The following is a 17,019-nucleotide window of genomic DNA, read 5'->3' on the forward strand; positions in this document are numbered from 1 at the left end:
GAGACATTACTTTGCCAACAAAGGTCCGTCTAGTCAAGGATATGGTTTTTCCTGTGGTCATGTATGGATGTGAGAGTTGGACTGTAAAGAAAGCTGAGCACCAAAGAATTGATGCTTTTGAACTGTGGTGCTGGAGAGGACTCTTGGGAGTCCCTTGGACTGCAAGGAGATCCAACCAGTCCATTCTGAAGGAGATCAGCCCTGGGTGTTCTTTGGAAGGAATGATGCTGAAGCTGAAGCTCCAGTACTTCCACTTCATGTGAAGAGTTGCCTCACTGGAAAAGACTCTGAGGTTGGGAGGGATTGGGGGCAGGAGGAAAAGGGGACGACAGAGGATGAGATGGCTGGATGGCATCACTGACTTGATGGATGTGACTTTGAGTGAACTCCAGGAGATGGTGATGGACAGGGAGGCCTGACGTGCTGCGATTCATGGGGTCGCAATGAGTTGGACACAACTGAGTGACTGAACTGAACTGAACTGAAGCCCTAGTAATGAGGCGGTTTCAAGCAGCGTTTCTAATAATGATACTAGGAAGTGACCAAAGTTGCCTTCCCTGTAAGAGACAAGGACAGCTGAGCATGGCACATACCTGCAACTCCCCAAAGGCCAGAACCGCGAGGTCTCTAACACCATCTTCATCCACATCCGGCAGTACCACAGCCGGGGCGGCCAGGGTCCCGTTGGATAAGTAGTTTGGGTTTAAAGTCCACATGGCTTTCCCTGGGGAAGGATCAAATTGCTGATCACAACGAGCGCTTTCTGCCTCTACAAAAGGCAGATGCTAGGCTCCCAGGCCAGAAAAGAGACTCAAAAAGGGCTGAGTGACAGACAGAAACTCCTACACACTTTTCCCTTTAGTTTGTATCTTGCTGGGGAGAAAGGTAGCAGGGAGTGTGAACTGAAATCTGCAAGTATCTGGCTATCAAGTCCATATAATAACCCAACACCTGGGTTTTTTAGGGAATAGGGACATGATGAAGTTTGTTCAAGAAAGAAAAGCCCCCTTGTCTGGAATGGAGGAATTGATCTGTTAAAGATGATTCCAACTACTAAGGAACTGTCCAAGGACAGCCAAACAGAAGCCCAACTCACTCCCTCTGGCACATGTTCAGAGGAGTAGAGAAACCGTAAAAGATGACCTCAGTTCTGGAGTTAACTCACATGCAAAACTTTTCCTTCACTTAGAAGAACCCCATTCCCAGACTCCAATCTTTACACCTAGGAAGGAGGCTACTTACCCAGCTTTATTGGAGTCCAAGGTTAAGAGCACACTGGAAGTGTAAGACTCTGTAAGGAGGCTTCATAATACTTGATTTTTTTCTCTCTCTTTTGTCACATATGTCTGAATGCGATAAGATGAGAAGAGGCCAAACCAACAAGCCTCCACAAACCTTAAGTTTTTTCACTGGCCTACTTTTAACTGGTTAATGCCCAAGTTTACATGTGAACCCTTATATATCAAATACAAAGAGACAAAGCTCCACTGTCTTCTGTACAAAGAACACAGCAGGGAGATTATTTCAAAACCGAAAGCCCTGGGGCAGTTTCTGTTCGGATAACTCAGTTTAGCCCTATCCTATCACCAAACAGGTTGAACCATGGATGTGCTACTCTACTTAAACCCTTTCTCTTATTTCCCTCAATATCCACCTTCCAGAGCAGGAGATCAGACCTCCCACCATGGGAGAGTGGAACGGTCCCTTCCCTACCAGACTGCTCTAATCGAAGATGAGGGCTCCCAGGAGCAGGGCCCTCTCGTGGCCAGCGATCTTTACCTGATGTCCCGTTGAATGCACTGAGCATCTTGTGTGTCCCCGTCACCAGGCAGACAGTTTTGGCCATGTCCCCTGGTGTCAGATCCAAACAGGTAATATCTCGGGCTTCCTCGGGGAGGGGACTAGACCATAGCGTGCTGCCATTCATCCCCGAAAGGCACACGAGGACAGCAGGGGGTCTGGAGACACCTAAAAGCACACAAGAGACGGCAAAGGGAGGAAGCCAAGGAGATGAGAGGGAGATATGAGCAGGGGACCAGGAAAGCTAAAGGACCTGTGTGCTCAGCTCCCCCCCCATATTTCCGGGAAAAAGGTCTGCAAACAGGGCACCTGTCACATCTGTTCAACACATCTCTCATGTAAGGTGAGCTGCCGGGACCTCCTCCAGACGACCTGTGTGCACCTTCACTCTCACAACCTGTCTATTGACATGTCTGTCACCTTAGTCCTGCTAAGCAGAGGTATCCTTAAGGCTAAAGCCTGTCACACTCATTTTTGTATCCTCAGTGCTTTGCAAAGCACCTGGCACATAAAGCAGCCAACTGCTTTCTGAATAAAAGGAGCAAAATCAAGAATATGAAAAAGGAGTGGTTGGAAACAAAACAAACAAAAAACCCAGAAGGCAAGGTTATGCTCAAAAATTCAAGAACAATCTAGGGACTTCCCTGGTGCCCCAGTGGTTAAGACTCCGAACTTCCAATGCAGGTGGTGCAGGTTCGATCCCTGGTTGGGCAACTAAGATCCCACATGCTGCATGGTGTGGCCAAAATACACGAAAATGAAGACTGATGTAGAATATGTGGAGAGAAGGGAGCAAAGTGCCTGAACTGTAATCACTGCTAGCAAATGCTGGGAGCAGAAAAGAATCTTTTTTAAAACTAAACCGGAAGATGACACACAGCGATGATATCAGGAGGTCCCCTGGTCTGGAGTCTCATGGACTCAGCTGATCTGGTCCCAGGAATACTTGGGGAAACTTAGTACTGAGGTCCAAGGACAGCTGATAAAGGATACATGCAGCCCACTTCTGTAACAAACAATCCTCTACGTCACGCAGCAACCCTATCAGAAGCATCATGTTCGCTCTCGCCAGTTTCACACTCACTTTCAGGATGGGCAGAAGGCCCAACTCACTTCCCCACTTCTTGCAACAGCTAATAACGACTGGACATGTAGGTTTTACAGCTTCACTGTGCCTAGTCCTTGAAACTGTTAATTAAATATATACAACCAAGGGGACTTACTGGGGGCGTGGAGTGGTTAAGACTCCAAGCTTCCACTGCAGGGGACACAGGTTCAATGCCTGTTTAGGGAACAAAGATCCCACATGCCACATAATGTGCTCAAAAAATTGAAATAAACAAACAAGCTAAAAGCAAGTAACAAACTGGCTCACTCTTTCAGACCTTGTTGCCAGAGCAGCAATTTACATGGTAAATCGTGGCAATACATGTTATCTCCCAGACTTCCCAGGGATGCTCTCATTAACAGACTTGGCTGTCCTTCCCTCTTCACGTCCCTACCAACTCCACATAAACTGTGTGACTCATCTTTTTCTGGGTGGTGATGGGCGATCCCTTCTCTACCAGACCACGACTCCTTGAGGCAGAGACCACTCTCCTTGTTAGCTCAACAGAACCAGTGCAGCTCTATGTAAGGAGCACAGCAGGTCATATAAGAAACGCAGTCCTCCTCACATCCAGTGGCACAGACCTTTGAACCCACTGGCTGGGGTTACGGGCACAGCAGTCTGACATAAGGGTCAAGGTCATGAACTCCCCAGAATCTCCAAGCTGTACAATTTGGATCCCAGTTTTACCACTGCCAGCTGTGGGGCTTCAGGTAAGTTCCTTCACCTCACTATGCCTCAGTTTTTCCCATCTGCAAATAGGGATAATAACATCAGTCTGTCTTATAGGAACACTGAGGGATAAATCCATTCGTAATATGTATATACAACAGTGCATAGCACACAGAAAGTACTATGTGTTCACTTTATTATTATTTTTTATAATCTATAACCAAATCAGGCTGGTCCATCTTATGTCCAAACTCATGGCCTTACCACTGAGTCCTGATATATAGCAAATCATGCAAAATACCAAATGACTAAAAAAAAATCTCTAAAAAGTGAATGGGGGGAGTTTTTACTTCACAAGCTGATCAGTCATAAGCAGAAAAAAATATATAAATATAATTAAAGTTCAATCATATAAGTCAATTTCTAGGCTAGAGGTTCTTCCCATAAAAAAAAAAAATTACACCCAAATTGCTTCCACATATTGCACAAGCCCTGGGAAGATATTTCTAATGCTCTCTACAATGTACCTAAACTTTTATTTCAGGGCCTGAATGATTAAAAAGCAGCTAGGAGGTTGTGCATGCGTGCTCACTCACTGAGGCGTGTCCGACTCTTTGTGACCCCATGGACTATAGTGGGGCCAAGCTCCTCTGCCATGGAATTTTCCAGGCAAGAGAAAATTTCTAGGCAATTTTCTCCTACTGAAGAGGGTTGCCATTTCCTCCTCCAGGGGATCTTCCCAACCCAGGGATCAAACCGGCATCTCCTGAACTGGCATCTCCTGTGTCTCATGCATTAGTAGGCAGACTCCTGGGAAGCCCTAGGAGGGCGTCCTCTGCCTCCAACCGTAGCTACTGTATCAGTTTACAGACTGCAGCTCAAATCCACTTAAATGAAGACTGCAGGGCAAACCCAAAAGCCCCATGTACCTATACTGAAAATGTAACTTTTTTGTTTCTGAAGTTGACATGTATCAGCTGGGGTCCCCCCAGAAAACAGCCCACTCAAGTAGGGTAAGTTGTGAAGGTTTAATAAAGACATAAAGATGTGGTCAGGGTGTAGAGAAATCACAAGGGACAGTACAGTCCCTCAGAACTGTGACCACTCCCAGGGCCCAAGAGACAGGGGAGGAAGGGAGGAGTCTCAGAAGCCAGAAAAAGCAGGTCCGTGGGAGGACCACCTTGAGACAGACTGTGACCTCTGATCAAGGAGACCCAGTGGGGAAAGCCCGGGAAATAAATACCCTCTGGCTACTCTGCCTCTCCTCCAGCTTCTGGCCTGTGCTCCCCACTGGCCAAACCTAATGGAAGCCTGCAGACCGGGGAACCTGCTGACTTAATGCACACAGGTCCGCTTCTCACCCCTCAGGGAGCAGGATGGGGAGCAGAGACAGAGGAGCAGACAGATGGGGTCAGAGGAAAACACCCAGGCAAGACGTACATGCGTAAGGATATGTTAGAACATCAGTAAAAGCTTTCTGCCAGGGAGGAGAGCCTATGTTTACTATCATCTAAGAAGCCGGGGAGAACTGACTCAGGGAAAATTCAAGCAACCTAAGTGCTGGTGCTATTCAGGGCAGGCATGTGGCCAAGAAACCTTGTCTCTGGATCTCAGGGTCGTCACTGAACAGGGCGGCCACTGAAAGTGCCCTGCAGCTCTCACTTGCCATGACTTCTTCAAACAGGCATTATATACAAGCTCCTGCATGAACCTGACTTATGTTTAATGCCCAGGGATTCTAGCTGCCCTTAGTGAGAGGCACAGGCAGAAGTGGATCTGTGTATCATATCTTATCTAGGGATGACCAGGTTCATCGGGTACGAGGGATTGCCAAGGGCTTTCTCCTCACTGTAGGCTCATCAGCTCAAAACCCCAATGCCTCCCTTATCTCATACCCTCCAATCTACCAGCTCCTCCCACCCAGGCCTCCAAAAGCCACCCTCTTACCGGCCGCACTCCCGTTCCCTGATGGCACGAAGGAGAGGAGCACGTCTCGCAGGCCGTCTCCATTTACATCCGCCAGGTCCAACGGCGACAGGTCCCCGCCTGATGGACACAAGAGACACAGAGCCCTCAGCAAGTGACACAGACCAGCTCCCTGCTCCAGGCTGGACAGGGAACACTCCATAAAAACCAGGCAGATCTCAGCTCCTAGATGAGATACACAGACCCAGTTCTGCCTGTGCCTCTCACTAAGGACAGCTAGAATCCCTGGGCATTACACGTAAGTCAAACATGAGAAGGTTCTGGAAGGAGGAGAGAAGGCGGATTGGCTGGGAATGGTAAGCCCCAAGGAAGGACAATCTGGGGGTTCCCCTGGGCTTTCTTTGACCTCACATATCCCAGGGAAGGTGCTACAGAAGCTGGCATCCCAGAAATGCCAACAGGGACACACAGGAAGGCCCCACAAAAGCTGGTCTCCAGCCAAAGGATAGGAAAGGCACAGCCCAGCAAGACGAAGAAGTTTTCAACAATAACCATTCTACTCCAAAAACCACAGATAAAACTGTGGCCCCACCCCGGCCCATAGGACAGGCCAAGTGGAAACCCTTTCCAGGTAACAAAGCCCCTCTCGCCCCAGGGTCATGTCAGAGAAGTTGGGTGAGGAGGCTGGACTCTCATCCTCACCCAGCAGCACTCAGGCCTCCACACACAAGGGAAGCCTAGAGTCCTACCTCCACCAAGCGTTCAAGGGGCAGCCCCCCGCCCCTGGTGTCCTCAGAGGCCTGGACTTCCTCCTCCGCCGAGCAGTAACACGGTAGGCAGCATCACCCCTCCACACACACACACACACACACACACAGTGTGCAGTCAGAGGATGACTGTCAAATTCAGAGAGAATTCACACGTGGCTGCTGGAAGTGTAAGCTGGTACAACCACTATGGAAAATGATTTAAAATAAACTCCTAGACGTGTGGGCTTCCCAGGTGGCTCAGTGGTAAAGAACCTGCCTGCAAAGCAGGAGACACAGGTTTGATCCCTGGGTCAGGAAGATCCCCTGGAAAAGGGAATGGCTACCCACTCCAGTATTTTTTTGTTTTTTCCACTCCAGTATTCTTGCCTGGAGAATCCCATGGACAGAGAAGACTGGCAGGCTATAGGCCATAGAGTTGTGAAAGAGTCTGACACAACTGAAGCAACTTAGCACGCACACATGCCTAGACATACAACACACCCTGCCAACCAGCAATTTCACTCCCAGGTTTACACTCAAGGGAAATTCTTACATACTCCATCAGAAAGCACAGTCAGGAATCTTCTTAGCGGTATTGCTGCTGCTGCTTAGTGGCTAAGTCGTGTCCGACCTCTTTTTCGACCCCATGGACTGTAGCCCGCCAGACTCCGCTGTCCATGGGATTTCCCAGGCAAGAATACTGGAGTGGGTTGCCATCTCCTTCTCCAGGGTAGTCGTACTACTTAATTTTTTTTTGTATTATTTACTTTTAAAAAATAGAAGCCACCTAGATGCTCACCAACAGTAAAATGGATTGCTAAATCACGGGATATTCACACCATGGAAAATTACTGGTGAAAATAAAGAAACTCTAGTGACAGTACATTGATAACAGATAAACCTCAAACATTTTCTTTAAATATGCTGAACAAAAAAGCAAGTCACAGAAGACTGCATGATTATATTTATATGACATTCAAAAACAGGCAAAATTAAAGGGTGGATCATTTAGGGATACAAATCTATGTGGCAGAACTTTAAACACAAGTAAAGGAATACCGACAGGAAACTCAGGACAGTGGAACCCTTTGGTGGACAGAGGGGGATAAGGTGAGGAGGTGAAGGACATGTGGGGAATTATAAGGTCTACGTACACAGATTTTTCTCGGCCTCAGCCTCAGGTGATAAGACTGTTCTTTTCTCCTGCTATAGGGAGAGCGTCTTTCTCCTGGGAGTTTCATCTCCTGCTTTTAGGAAGGCTCGAAGGTCAGCGGCCCTCTTGCACCTGCTGTTGTTCAAACGCCTTCAACACACAACAGCCAATCCACCAAAGTGCCACAGTTGGGCTTGTGTGTTCTGAGCCCCTTCTGCCTGGTACAGTTTACAAGAGATAGGAGCACTCAACACTAACAGTTAGATGGGATCTTCAGACCTGATTCAGAGTAAGTTGTGTTAAAGAAACCTGCTTTACCACCTAAGTGTCTATCAACAGGAATGGATAAAGTTAAGATGTGGTACACTGCCATATTCAAAGTGCATAACCAACAAGGATCTCAATAAAGACACAGCACATGGAACTCTACTCAAATTATGTGGCAGCCTGGATGGGAGGAGGGTGTGGGAGGGAATGGATACATCTGTAGGTATGGCTGAGTCCCTTGGCTGTTCACCTGAAACTGTTACAACATTGTTAATTGGTTATATACCCTGATACATAATAAGAAGTTTAAAAAGAAAAGATATATACCTTGTATACAAATATGCATACATATATACAATGGAATACTACTCAGTCATAAATAAAATGAAATTTGCTATTTGCAGCAACATGGATGGACTCGGAGGGTATTATGCTAAATGAAATGAGGCAGACGAAAGACAAATACTGTGCAGGATCACTTCTATGTAGAATCTCAAAAATACAACAAAACAGTGACTCTAACAAAAAAAGAAGCAGACTCACAGCTACAGGGAACAAACTAAAAGTTACCAGTGGCGAAGAGGAAAGACGGGCAGAGCAACATAGAGGATTTTGTTAAAAGCGGCTATTATGGGATTATAGGAAACTACAGGTGAGAAACTTCTGAAAACTGTAAAGCACTGTAAAATTTAAAGAATCTTTCCTTCAATAAAAAATATAATAAAAATAAAAAATAAAGAAACCTGCTCCAAAATGAGTCAAAATAGCCAGAATTACTTCGGTAGCAACATTCCAACCATTAAGAGCAGGAAAAAAAAAAGTTACTGCAACAAAGCAACTCTCTTTCTCTGGAAAAGAAATTCTTTCATAAATAACAATGTCCTACTGTAGAGCACACGGAACTATATTCAATATCCAGTGAGAGCTCATAGTGGAAAGGATCTAAAAAAGAAGCTATACAGATAAAACTGAATCACTTTGCTGTACAGCAGGAGCTAATGCAACATTGTAAATCAACTATGAAGGTGAAACTGTTATTCCTTTTGTCATGCCCAACTCTCTGCGACCCCATGAACTGTAGCCCACCAGGCTCCTCTGTCCATGGGATTCTCCAGACAAGAATACTGGAGTGGGCTGCCATTTCCTCCTCCAGGGGAGCTTCCCCACCCAGGGATTGAACCCAGGTCTCCTGCACTGCAAGCAGATTCTTTGCCCTCTGAGCCACCAGGGAGGCCCCCCAAATCAACTATATTTCAATAAAAAATAAATTTTAAACAATTATTCGAAAATTCCATTTAGACCAGGCTTCCACGATCAGCGACTGCCCAAGTGCCCTACAGGAGCCCTACAAGGCCTCTGGCCTGGCCAGGATGGGAGCTTTGCTTTCTCTGTGAATCTTCCTTCCCCCGGCTCTGCCCTCCCGATCCAGCCTCAGCTGCACATCTGGAGCCCAGCAAACCAGGGCTTTCTCCTCTCCGCATCCAAATAAGACCTTCCCCAGTAGAAACACAGCCAGCCATCCTCCCAAGATTTTGGAACCGTACCAATCCATCTTTTCGTCTTATGTCCAACCTTAACTTCCAAACCGTCTCTGCACACAGCAAGAGAAATGGTAGGTGACATGCATTAACATGTAAAGACTTGAAGAAAATTTTCAGTGTCATCAGGCACTTTCCAGAATGACACGCGATGGAGTTTTACAGACTGAAACCCCCCCACCCTACCCCCTCCAGCCGCTTACCTCCCTGGGGACCCAGGTGGCGACTCCACGTGCTGTGCAGGTCTCGGGGGGGACAGGGGATCAGGAAAGCACACACGAGCACTAGGACCATGGAGACCACCAGCATCAGCAGAAAGACGGATGTGCGCACGTAGGACACGACAGAGGAGGCCGCCTTCTGGTCCAGGGCCCCCAGGGGATCCAAGGGGTACCCCTCGGGGGTGACCTCGGAGAGACGTGGCTTCCCAGCCCCTGCAACCTCGGCATCCGAGTCGGGCTCCGGTGCCTCCCCCAGTGGGCTCTTCCCATTCTTGACCCCTCCGTTCTTCTGCTGCAGGTTAAGCACCAGATCATCTTCACTCTCATCACTGTCGGCCTGTGTGAGGGGGTCATACTCCCCCAGGTCCGGGCTTTTCTTTCCTGAAAAGACAGAAAGCCAGATGGTCAAGGCGGACTTGCAAGGAAGACCCTTCAGTCAACACACGGAAACTGGAAACACCTAGGAGAACACACAGAACAGAACAGGTCTAGGCTGATAAGCCTGGACCGTGGAGCCATCTATAAAAACAGATGCCAGCAAAAGCGGGGAAAGGATGGGGGAGAAAAAGAAAGAAAATCACAGTGCTCTGGAACAGGGCTCCCCAACAGAGAACTGGGTCACACAGCAGGAGCTAAGAGGTGGGTGAGCAAGTAAAGCTCCATCTGTATTTATAGCCATTCCCCATCACTCAGCTTCCCCTGTGGCTCAGCTGGTAAAGAACCTGCCTGTCAATGCAAGAGATAAGGAATCCCTGGGTTACGAAGATCCCCTGGAGAAGGGAATGGCAACCTGCTCTAGTACTCTTGCCTGGGAAATCCCAGGGACAGAGGAGCCTGGCAGGCTACAGTCCATGGGGTTGCAGAGAGTCAGACAGGACTGGGCGCTCGTGCACGCACACACATACACACTCCATCACTCACATCACTGTCTGAGCTCTGCCTTCTGTCAAATCAGTGGCGGCATTAGATTCTCATAAAAGTACGAACCCTCCTGTAAACAGCCCATAAGAGGGATCTAGTATTCCACCAAGCCAGTCCCTGGTGCTAAAAAGGTTGGGCACTGCTGTTCTAGAATTATCACTTTCATGAGTTTAAGAACGTTCAAAAAGAAACAGAAAATAGCTAACTTCAAATACTAGTTTTTTTTTAAAGTTCTGTTAGTTTGTGTGATTCTCAGTAACGAAAAGACCATGGCTCTTCCATGGGCCTTCAGTTCAGTTCGGTTCAGTTCAGTCGCTCAGTCGTGTCCAACTCTTTGCAACCCCATGAATCGCAGCACGCCAGACCTCCCTGTCCATCACCAACTCCCGGAGTTCACTCAGACTCACGTCCATCAAGTTGGTGATGCCATCCAGCCATCTCATCCTCAGTCGTCACCTTCTCCTCCTGCCCCCAATCCCTCCCAGCATCAGGATCTTTTCCAATGAGTCAACTCTTCGCATGAGGTGGCCAAAATATTGGAGTTTCAGCTTTAGCATCAGTCCTTCCAAAGAACACCTTGCATACACCTAATGTGTATATTTCCTTTGATTTTCTTAGAGTAGTGATGTTCCAATCTGTCCCATGACTCCTCTAAACTTTCTGAACCATTGTTCTCTGCACACCGCTCCTCACAGGCCAACATGTGTGACTTCGCAGTTGCTTCTGGGCTTCACAGGTGGCACAAGCGGTAAAGAACCCTCCTGCCAACGCAGCAGATGTAAGAGACTCGGGTTCAATCCCTGGGTTGGGAGGATACCCTCTAGGAGGAAATGACAACCCACTCCAGTATTCTTGCCTAGAGAAGTCCATGGACAGAGGAGCCTGGTGGGCTACAGTTCATGGTGTCCCAAAGAGTCAGTCACAACTGAAGCGACTTAGCAGACAACTGTTTCTACGGAAACCACGAAGAAAGTCAAATGCTGAAAGCCACCTGGAGACATCTTACCAAAAACTAGTTTTGAGAACCTTCCTGAGAGTCTAACACCCTTTCAGTACATGTTTCAATAAACAGTGGTTACCTGAAAATTGCTATTCTGATCCTGCAGGCTGGGAGTGGTGGAATCTAGCAGGCATGTGGAGATGGAGGACTTGTCTTGACACTGCTTTACACAATAAGCACCCCAGTTTTATTTAGATCATATCTTTGCTGGGGTGGCAGGAGGCGGACATTTACGGGGGTTGGGGGGTTAAACCTTCCTCCTCCCAAGCCGCCCCCTGCCCTAAGTGCCAGCAACTGGAGGAGTTTATGCCTTTATTTCAGGCTTATTATGGTTGTTTAGTCACTAAGTCGTGTCCAGTTCTTTTGCGACCCCATGGACTGTAGCCCACCAGGCTCCTCTGTCCATGGAATTTCCAAAGCAAGAATACTGGAGTGGGTTGCCATTTCCTTCTCCAAGGGATCTTCCCAACCCAGGGATTGAAACTGTGTCTCCTGCATTGCATTTCCTGCACTGGCAGGCAGATTCTTTACCAATGAGCCACTGTCATGAGGATTAAATAATACACACATGGTTCTCCGTGCTGACGTAAGAGTCAAGCTCAGTAAATTTCAGCTTCTGTTATTACTGTTGGTATTCTATCTCTTCTCTGCCCTCACCCCTTCTCCTCATCCCCAGGTTAAATATCTCTACCACTTCAACCCATTACTTGAAGAAGCATTATTTCAAGTGTCCATGACACCTTGGTCCCTCTCCTCTGGACACAACATGCCCATGCTCTTCAAAGGACAGTTCCCAGACCTGAATATGGTCCCAGGGGTGCAGTCTGACCAGGGGAGGGCAGAGGGGCCACTACAATTCAAAACCTGTAACTAGGATCAAACCAGTCAATCCTAAAGGAAATCTACCCTAAATATTCATTGGAAAGACTGACGCTGAAGCTGAAGCTCCAGTACTTAGGCCACCTGATGCAAAGAGCTGACTCACCGGAAAAGACCCTGATGCTGGGAAAGACTGAAGGCAGGAGGAGAAGGGGGTGACAGAGGATGAGATGGTTGGATAGAATCACTGACTCGGTGGACATGAACCTGAGCAAACTCCGGACATAGTGGAAAACAGGGAAGGCTTGCGTGCTGTAGCCCATGGGGTCACAAAGACACACAACTAAGCCACTGAAAAACCACCACCACCACCTAGGATCAGGCCAGCTTTCTTGGTCATCCCATCACTGATTCAGCTAACACTGATTCAACACCTGATTCAACTAAAACTCCAAAGCACTTTCTACATACGCTCAAGCCGTCCTACAATTACATGATTTTTAGCATCAAGCGAAAAATTCAGCATGGACACTAACTGAATTCCATCTTCCTAGTCAGTTTCCAGCCAGCAACAAATACAGCCTAAAATAGCATCTCTGCCCAAAGTGAAATTATGACTGTAATACTAGTGAAAAAAACAGTTTAAAGGAAATCCATTTTCATTTTATGATATACTATCACAGGAAGAAGAGAACTTGACTGCAAATGCTGCAGAGACTTGTAAATTCTTTAATAAATCTATAAATTACAAGCATTCTTTGAAAATCAAAGCCTCTGTCGAACTGGTCCCTCTAAAAAGATTATGTGCTGCTAGTTAACGATGGCAGAGGATGGCCTTTCTGTCAGTCTCTCCCTAAAACCAGAGGGGAAGAAAAAGAAACAAAAATAGAAAAAGAATAAAAAAGGAAACAGCCACATCCCCAAACTGTAATTTATGAAAAGTCATTGCCAAAGGCAGTGAAACTTGCATCCAACTGAGGAAGTACAGTAAGAATAGGGACATACATCTCAGGTCTCCAGCAAGGAGCCGAGTTCACGGAATTAATAATAGTGACGACATGGATGACCAATGGAAATGTACTAAGAGCTAGTACGCCAGGCACTGGTCCATGCGCTTACAGGGGTTAACGCATTTAATCCTCACAACCACTCCAGGAGGTAGGTGCCATTATTATCCCCATTTTATCAACAAGAAGATTAAAATATAAAGAGGGCAGTTGCCTGAGATCACAGAATTAACAAGAAAAGCCAGGATTCAACCTCAGGCAATTTTTGATTAGAATCCACGGCTCTAACCAATCAGTTGCGCTGCCTCCCTTGTTCCCCAGATACAAAGCCAAACCAAATAATCTTCTCCTCAGAAAGACAAAGCTTGGGGGTCCCAGAAGCATCAATGAGCCTCATTCAACACCATGGCGTGAACAGCCAAGATAAGACTGAAGAAGAAAGAGAACGAGCTTTTCTCTTTACAAGAAGCAGGCTGGCAGCGCGACAGGTTAGAAAAGGTAACATTGGCAGTTCTCAAGGGGCGGATTTTTTTGGACAGTGTGGGTCCAATCAGGAGACAGAAACCAGCCACTAATTCAAACAGGACAGTTTCATGCAGAGAATGATTAAACAGTGAGAGGAAAGTAAATATAAATCTGGGAAGAGAAATCCAAAAGGTAACCTAGAATGGGGAGACTGTAGCCCAGAAGGACAAACGTGGTATTTAAAGGGTCCAGATCCACGTTTGCAGATCAGACAACAAAAATGAACGTGGAGCTCAGGGTCAATAAACTGATAGCTGGCACAAGTAACAAGGGACTTCCCCAAGGGCTTACAGGGTAAAGAATCCGCCTGCAATGCAGGAGACACAGGAGATGCGGGTTTGATCCTTGGGTCGGGAAGATCTCCTGGAGGAGAAAATGGCAACCCATTCCACTATCCTTGCCTGCAAAACCCATGGACAGGGGAGTCTGGTGGGCTACCATCCATGGGGTCGCAGAATCGGACATGACTGATCATGCGCACACAATAAGAAACAGAAGTACATGCTGAACCAGCACTCTGAGGCCCCGTGACAAATGCCAGCCTGTGACGAAAGCAACCTCCACAAAGGGAGAGCACTGGCGGGAAAGGGATTTGAGTTGACAGCCTAGATTAGGTTCCAGCCTCAGCTGCCCAAATTCATTCAGCCTCTGCCCACCAGGCAGCCAATAGCTGGCTGTAAAACAGCCACCCATCTAAATACGAATAGAAATCAGAACACAGCCGTCATTAGTACTCAGTCCATAAGCTACTGCAAAGTTCTACAAACATTCAAGAAAGAAATTATAACAAAACCCAGCAAACAAAAACCCAGCTACAGAACAAATGCTGGACAAATGAAACCACAAAATGGAAGAAACAGTAACAGATACTTCCCCCTAGAATCCAAGAAATTCAAGCAATTATCTTCTCTGAAATAAGGGTTCATGGAAAAACAGAACATTTCTAAGAAGAAACAATGATTCAACAGAGAAGATGAAAAGTAAACAAGGAGGACTCGGGAAAATGATGGAAGAAAAGAATAATACAGTCTTACAATAAAACAATCCCCTTATTGGAATCGGCAAAAAGAACCTAAATGGCTGAAAAGAGCATAGAGATGTTAAGGTTAGACTGTGAAAATCAAGCGAGATGAAATGGAAATAACAAGGGCTGGCAGTTTTGCGCACTTACTATACTCTCTTTCAAGCCCTTTAACTGCCTTAGCTCAGTAAATTATCACAGCAACTCTTTGAGGCAGACACAATATTATCTCCATTTTAAAGATGAGGAAACTGAGGTTTGGAAGTTTAAGTAGCCAGCCCATAGTTAAACAGCAAATAAGTGATAGTCCAAGGATTCAATCCCAGGCAGTCTGGCTTGAAGGCTGTACTATCGTGGCACTTCATAAGAAAAATAGCAAGGTATTTAAAAGGACTAGAAAGAAAAGGACAGATATAGAGGGACAAAAGTGATCCAATCTACATGTAACTGAAGAAGAAAATAGAAAAGAAAATGAAACCAAAAATGATTTAAAAGACATACAAATAAAGCTCCTGCAGTTAAGTGTTAGTTGCTCAGTCATGTCCAACCCTCTGGGATCCCATGGACTGTAGCCCATCAGGCTCCTCTGTCCATGGGATTCTCCAGGCAAGAATACGGGAGTGGGCTGCCGTGCCCTTCTCCAGGAGATCCTCCCAACCCAGGGATCAAACCCAGGTCTCCTGCATTGCAGGTGGATTCTTTATAATCTGAGCCACCAGGGAAGCCCATACGAAAAAGGTTCCTGCAGTAGAGCAAGACCTGAAACTGCAGAATAAGGTGCCCACTGAGTCTCAAGAAAAACTGATACAGAGCAATCAATGCTGAAATATATCCTAGTAAAGGCAAAGAACTTCAAGGACAAAGACAGACTCCTGTGAGCGGCAGTCAGCCCAAGAGAAAAAAAAGCAAGTCACGAACAGTGGGAACAAAAATCAGGCTGACTTCTCCACAGCAAAACACATTACTAAATGACAGTGTGGCAATATGGAAAAATCCTCAAAGAAAGAAAATGAGACCGCAAAATCCAAGAACTGACCCAGACATGATATTTCTGAAATACAGAGGCAAGCACAAAAGATCACATATGCTTTCTTTAAGGGATCACAGATTACAACCAGTGCTTGGCCAAATTACAGAGGAAAACAAATATTGACTTTTTTTACTATTAATATGTATTTTTCCAGAACATGGAAAAGCAACCTTCCTCTTAATTATTACAGCAAGTTTCAATTACAGAAGTCCTAAGTAAAATATGTTTTCTATCTATTCACGGAAAAAGAGTGAAATATATAGTACATCACTTGCCTAAAGTTATATTCAGGCTGAGGAGTAACATCCAATCCATGCTTCGAACCTCAGGGAATTTTACCAACCTCTTGTCTGCTGATTTCAGCCGCCACCCACATTTTTAGTCAATGAAAGGTTTTCAGAAAATAAAGAGAGGACACTGATTTCAGAATGTGCTTAGACGCTCAGCTGTGTCCGACTCTGCAACCCCATGGACTGTGGCCTGCCAGGCTCCTCTGTCCGAGTGGGTTGCCATTTCCTTCTCCAGGGAATCTTCCTGACCCAGGAATAAAACCTGTGTCTCTTACCCCTCCTGCATTGCCAGGTGGATTCTTTACCACTAGTTCCACCTGGGAAGCCCGATTTCAGAATACATCACTGTAAATAAGCTTCCCACGACTGTCACTTTTAGAAAGACAGGATGCTGGGCAAACAGCAATCCCAAAATGAGATAGAGGAAAATATCAACAGGAAAGAGATGCAAGTGTACAGCCCCAAGTGTTTTCAGGAAAACATACTATAACGTATCCTACTCTGTGATATGCACTACACTTTACACAGACTATCGCCTACACTCCACTGCAACTAAAGGTAAATCACTCCCATCATGAATTAGTTTATCCAAGGGCACAGAATCATTCCAAGTTACACATAATAAAACAAACCATTACAATAACATTATGCTCTTCTATTCCCTTCAGTGTTTGACCTTTAAACTTTTAAATGAACTAAAAATACATATTCTAAGAGATAAGTTGCCCCACCAGCTGCTTGATGAATCTCACATTGTCCTTCTGTTACTAATTAACTGCATTCTACGCATGTCGGCCAAACGTCTTTCCATCTTGAGCTTGATGAAAGGATATGCAACTGAAAGACATCCCAGGGACTGTTCTTTCTTCACCAGGTTGATGGACACTGGCCACGAGCACATTACATCAGGCCTCCCTCCAGTTACCACATTTGCAAAGGTCATAGTGCTGCTGCTGCTGCTAAGTCGCTTCA

At 46.2% G+C, this 17,019-nt stretch overlaps 1 protein-coding gene across 1 annotated transcript in view; it reads right to left on the reverse strand.

Annotated features, from left to right (window-relative positions):
- FAM234B (family with sequence similarity 234 member B) overlaps positions 1 to 17,019 on the reverse strand; it is a 68,870-nt gene that overhangs the window by 18,805 nt on the left and 33,046 nt on the right. The window contains exons 3-6 of the mRNA XM_052640616.1: positions 9,417 to 9,815; positions 5,528 to 5,626; positions 1,780 to 1,968; positions 594 to 724 (exon numbers count right to left, since the gene is read on the reverse strand). Of these exons, the coding sequence (XP_052496576.1) occupies positions 594 to 724; positions 1,780 to 1,968; positions 5,528 to 5,626; positions 9,417 to 9,815 (818 nt within the window). The remainder of the gene's footprint in view (positions 1 to 593; positions 725 to 1,779; positions 1,969 to 5,527; positions 5,627 to 9,416; positions 9,816 to 17,019) is intronic.

This window comes from Budorcas taxicolor, chromosome 5 (assembly GCF_023091745.1).
Source record: "Budorcas taxicolor isolate Tak-1 chromosome 5, Takin1.1, whole genome shotgun sequence".
In the NCBI taxonomy this organism is placed as follows: domain Eukaryota; kingdom Metazoa; phylum Chordata; class Mammalia; order Artiodactyla; family Bovidae; genus Budorcas; species Budorcas taxicolor.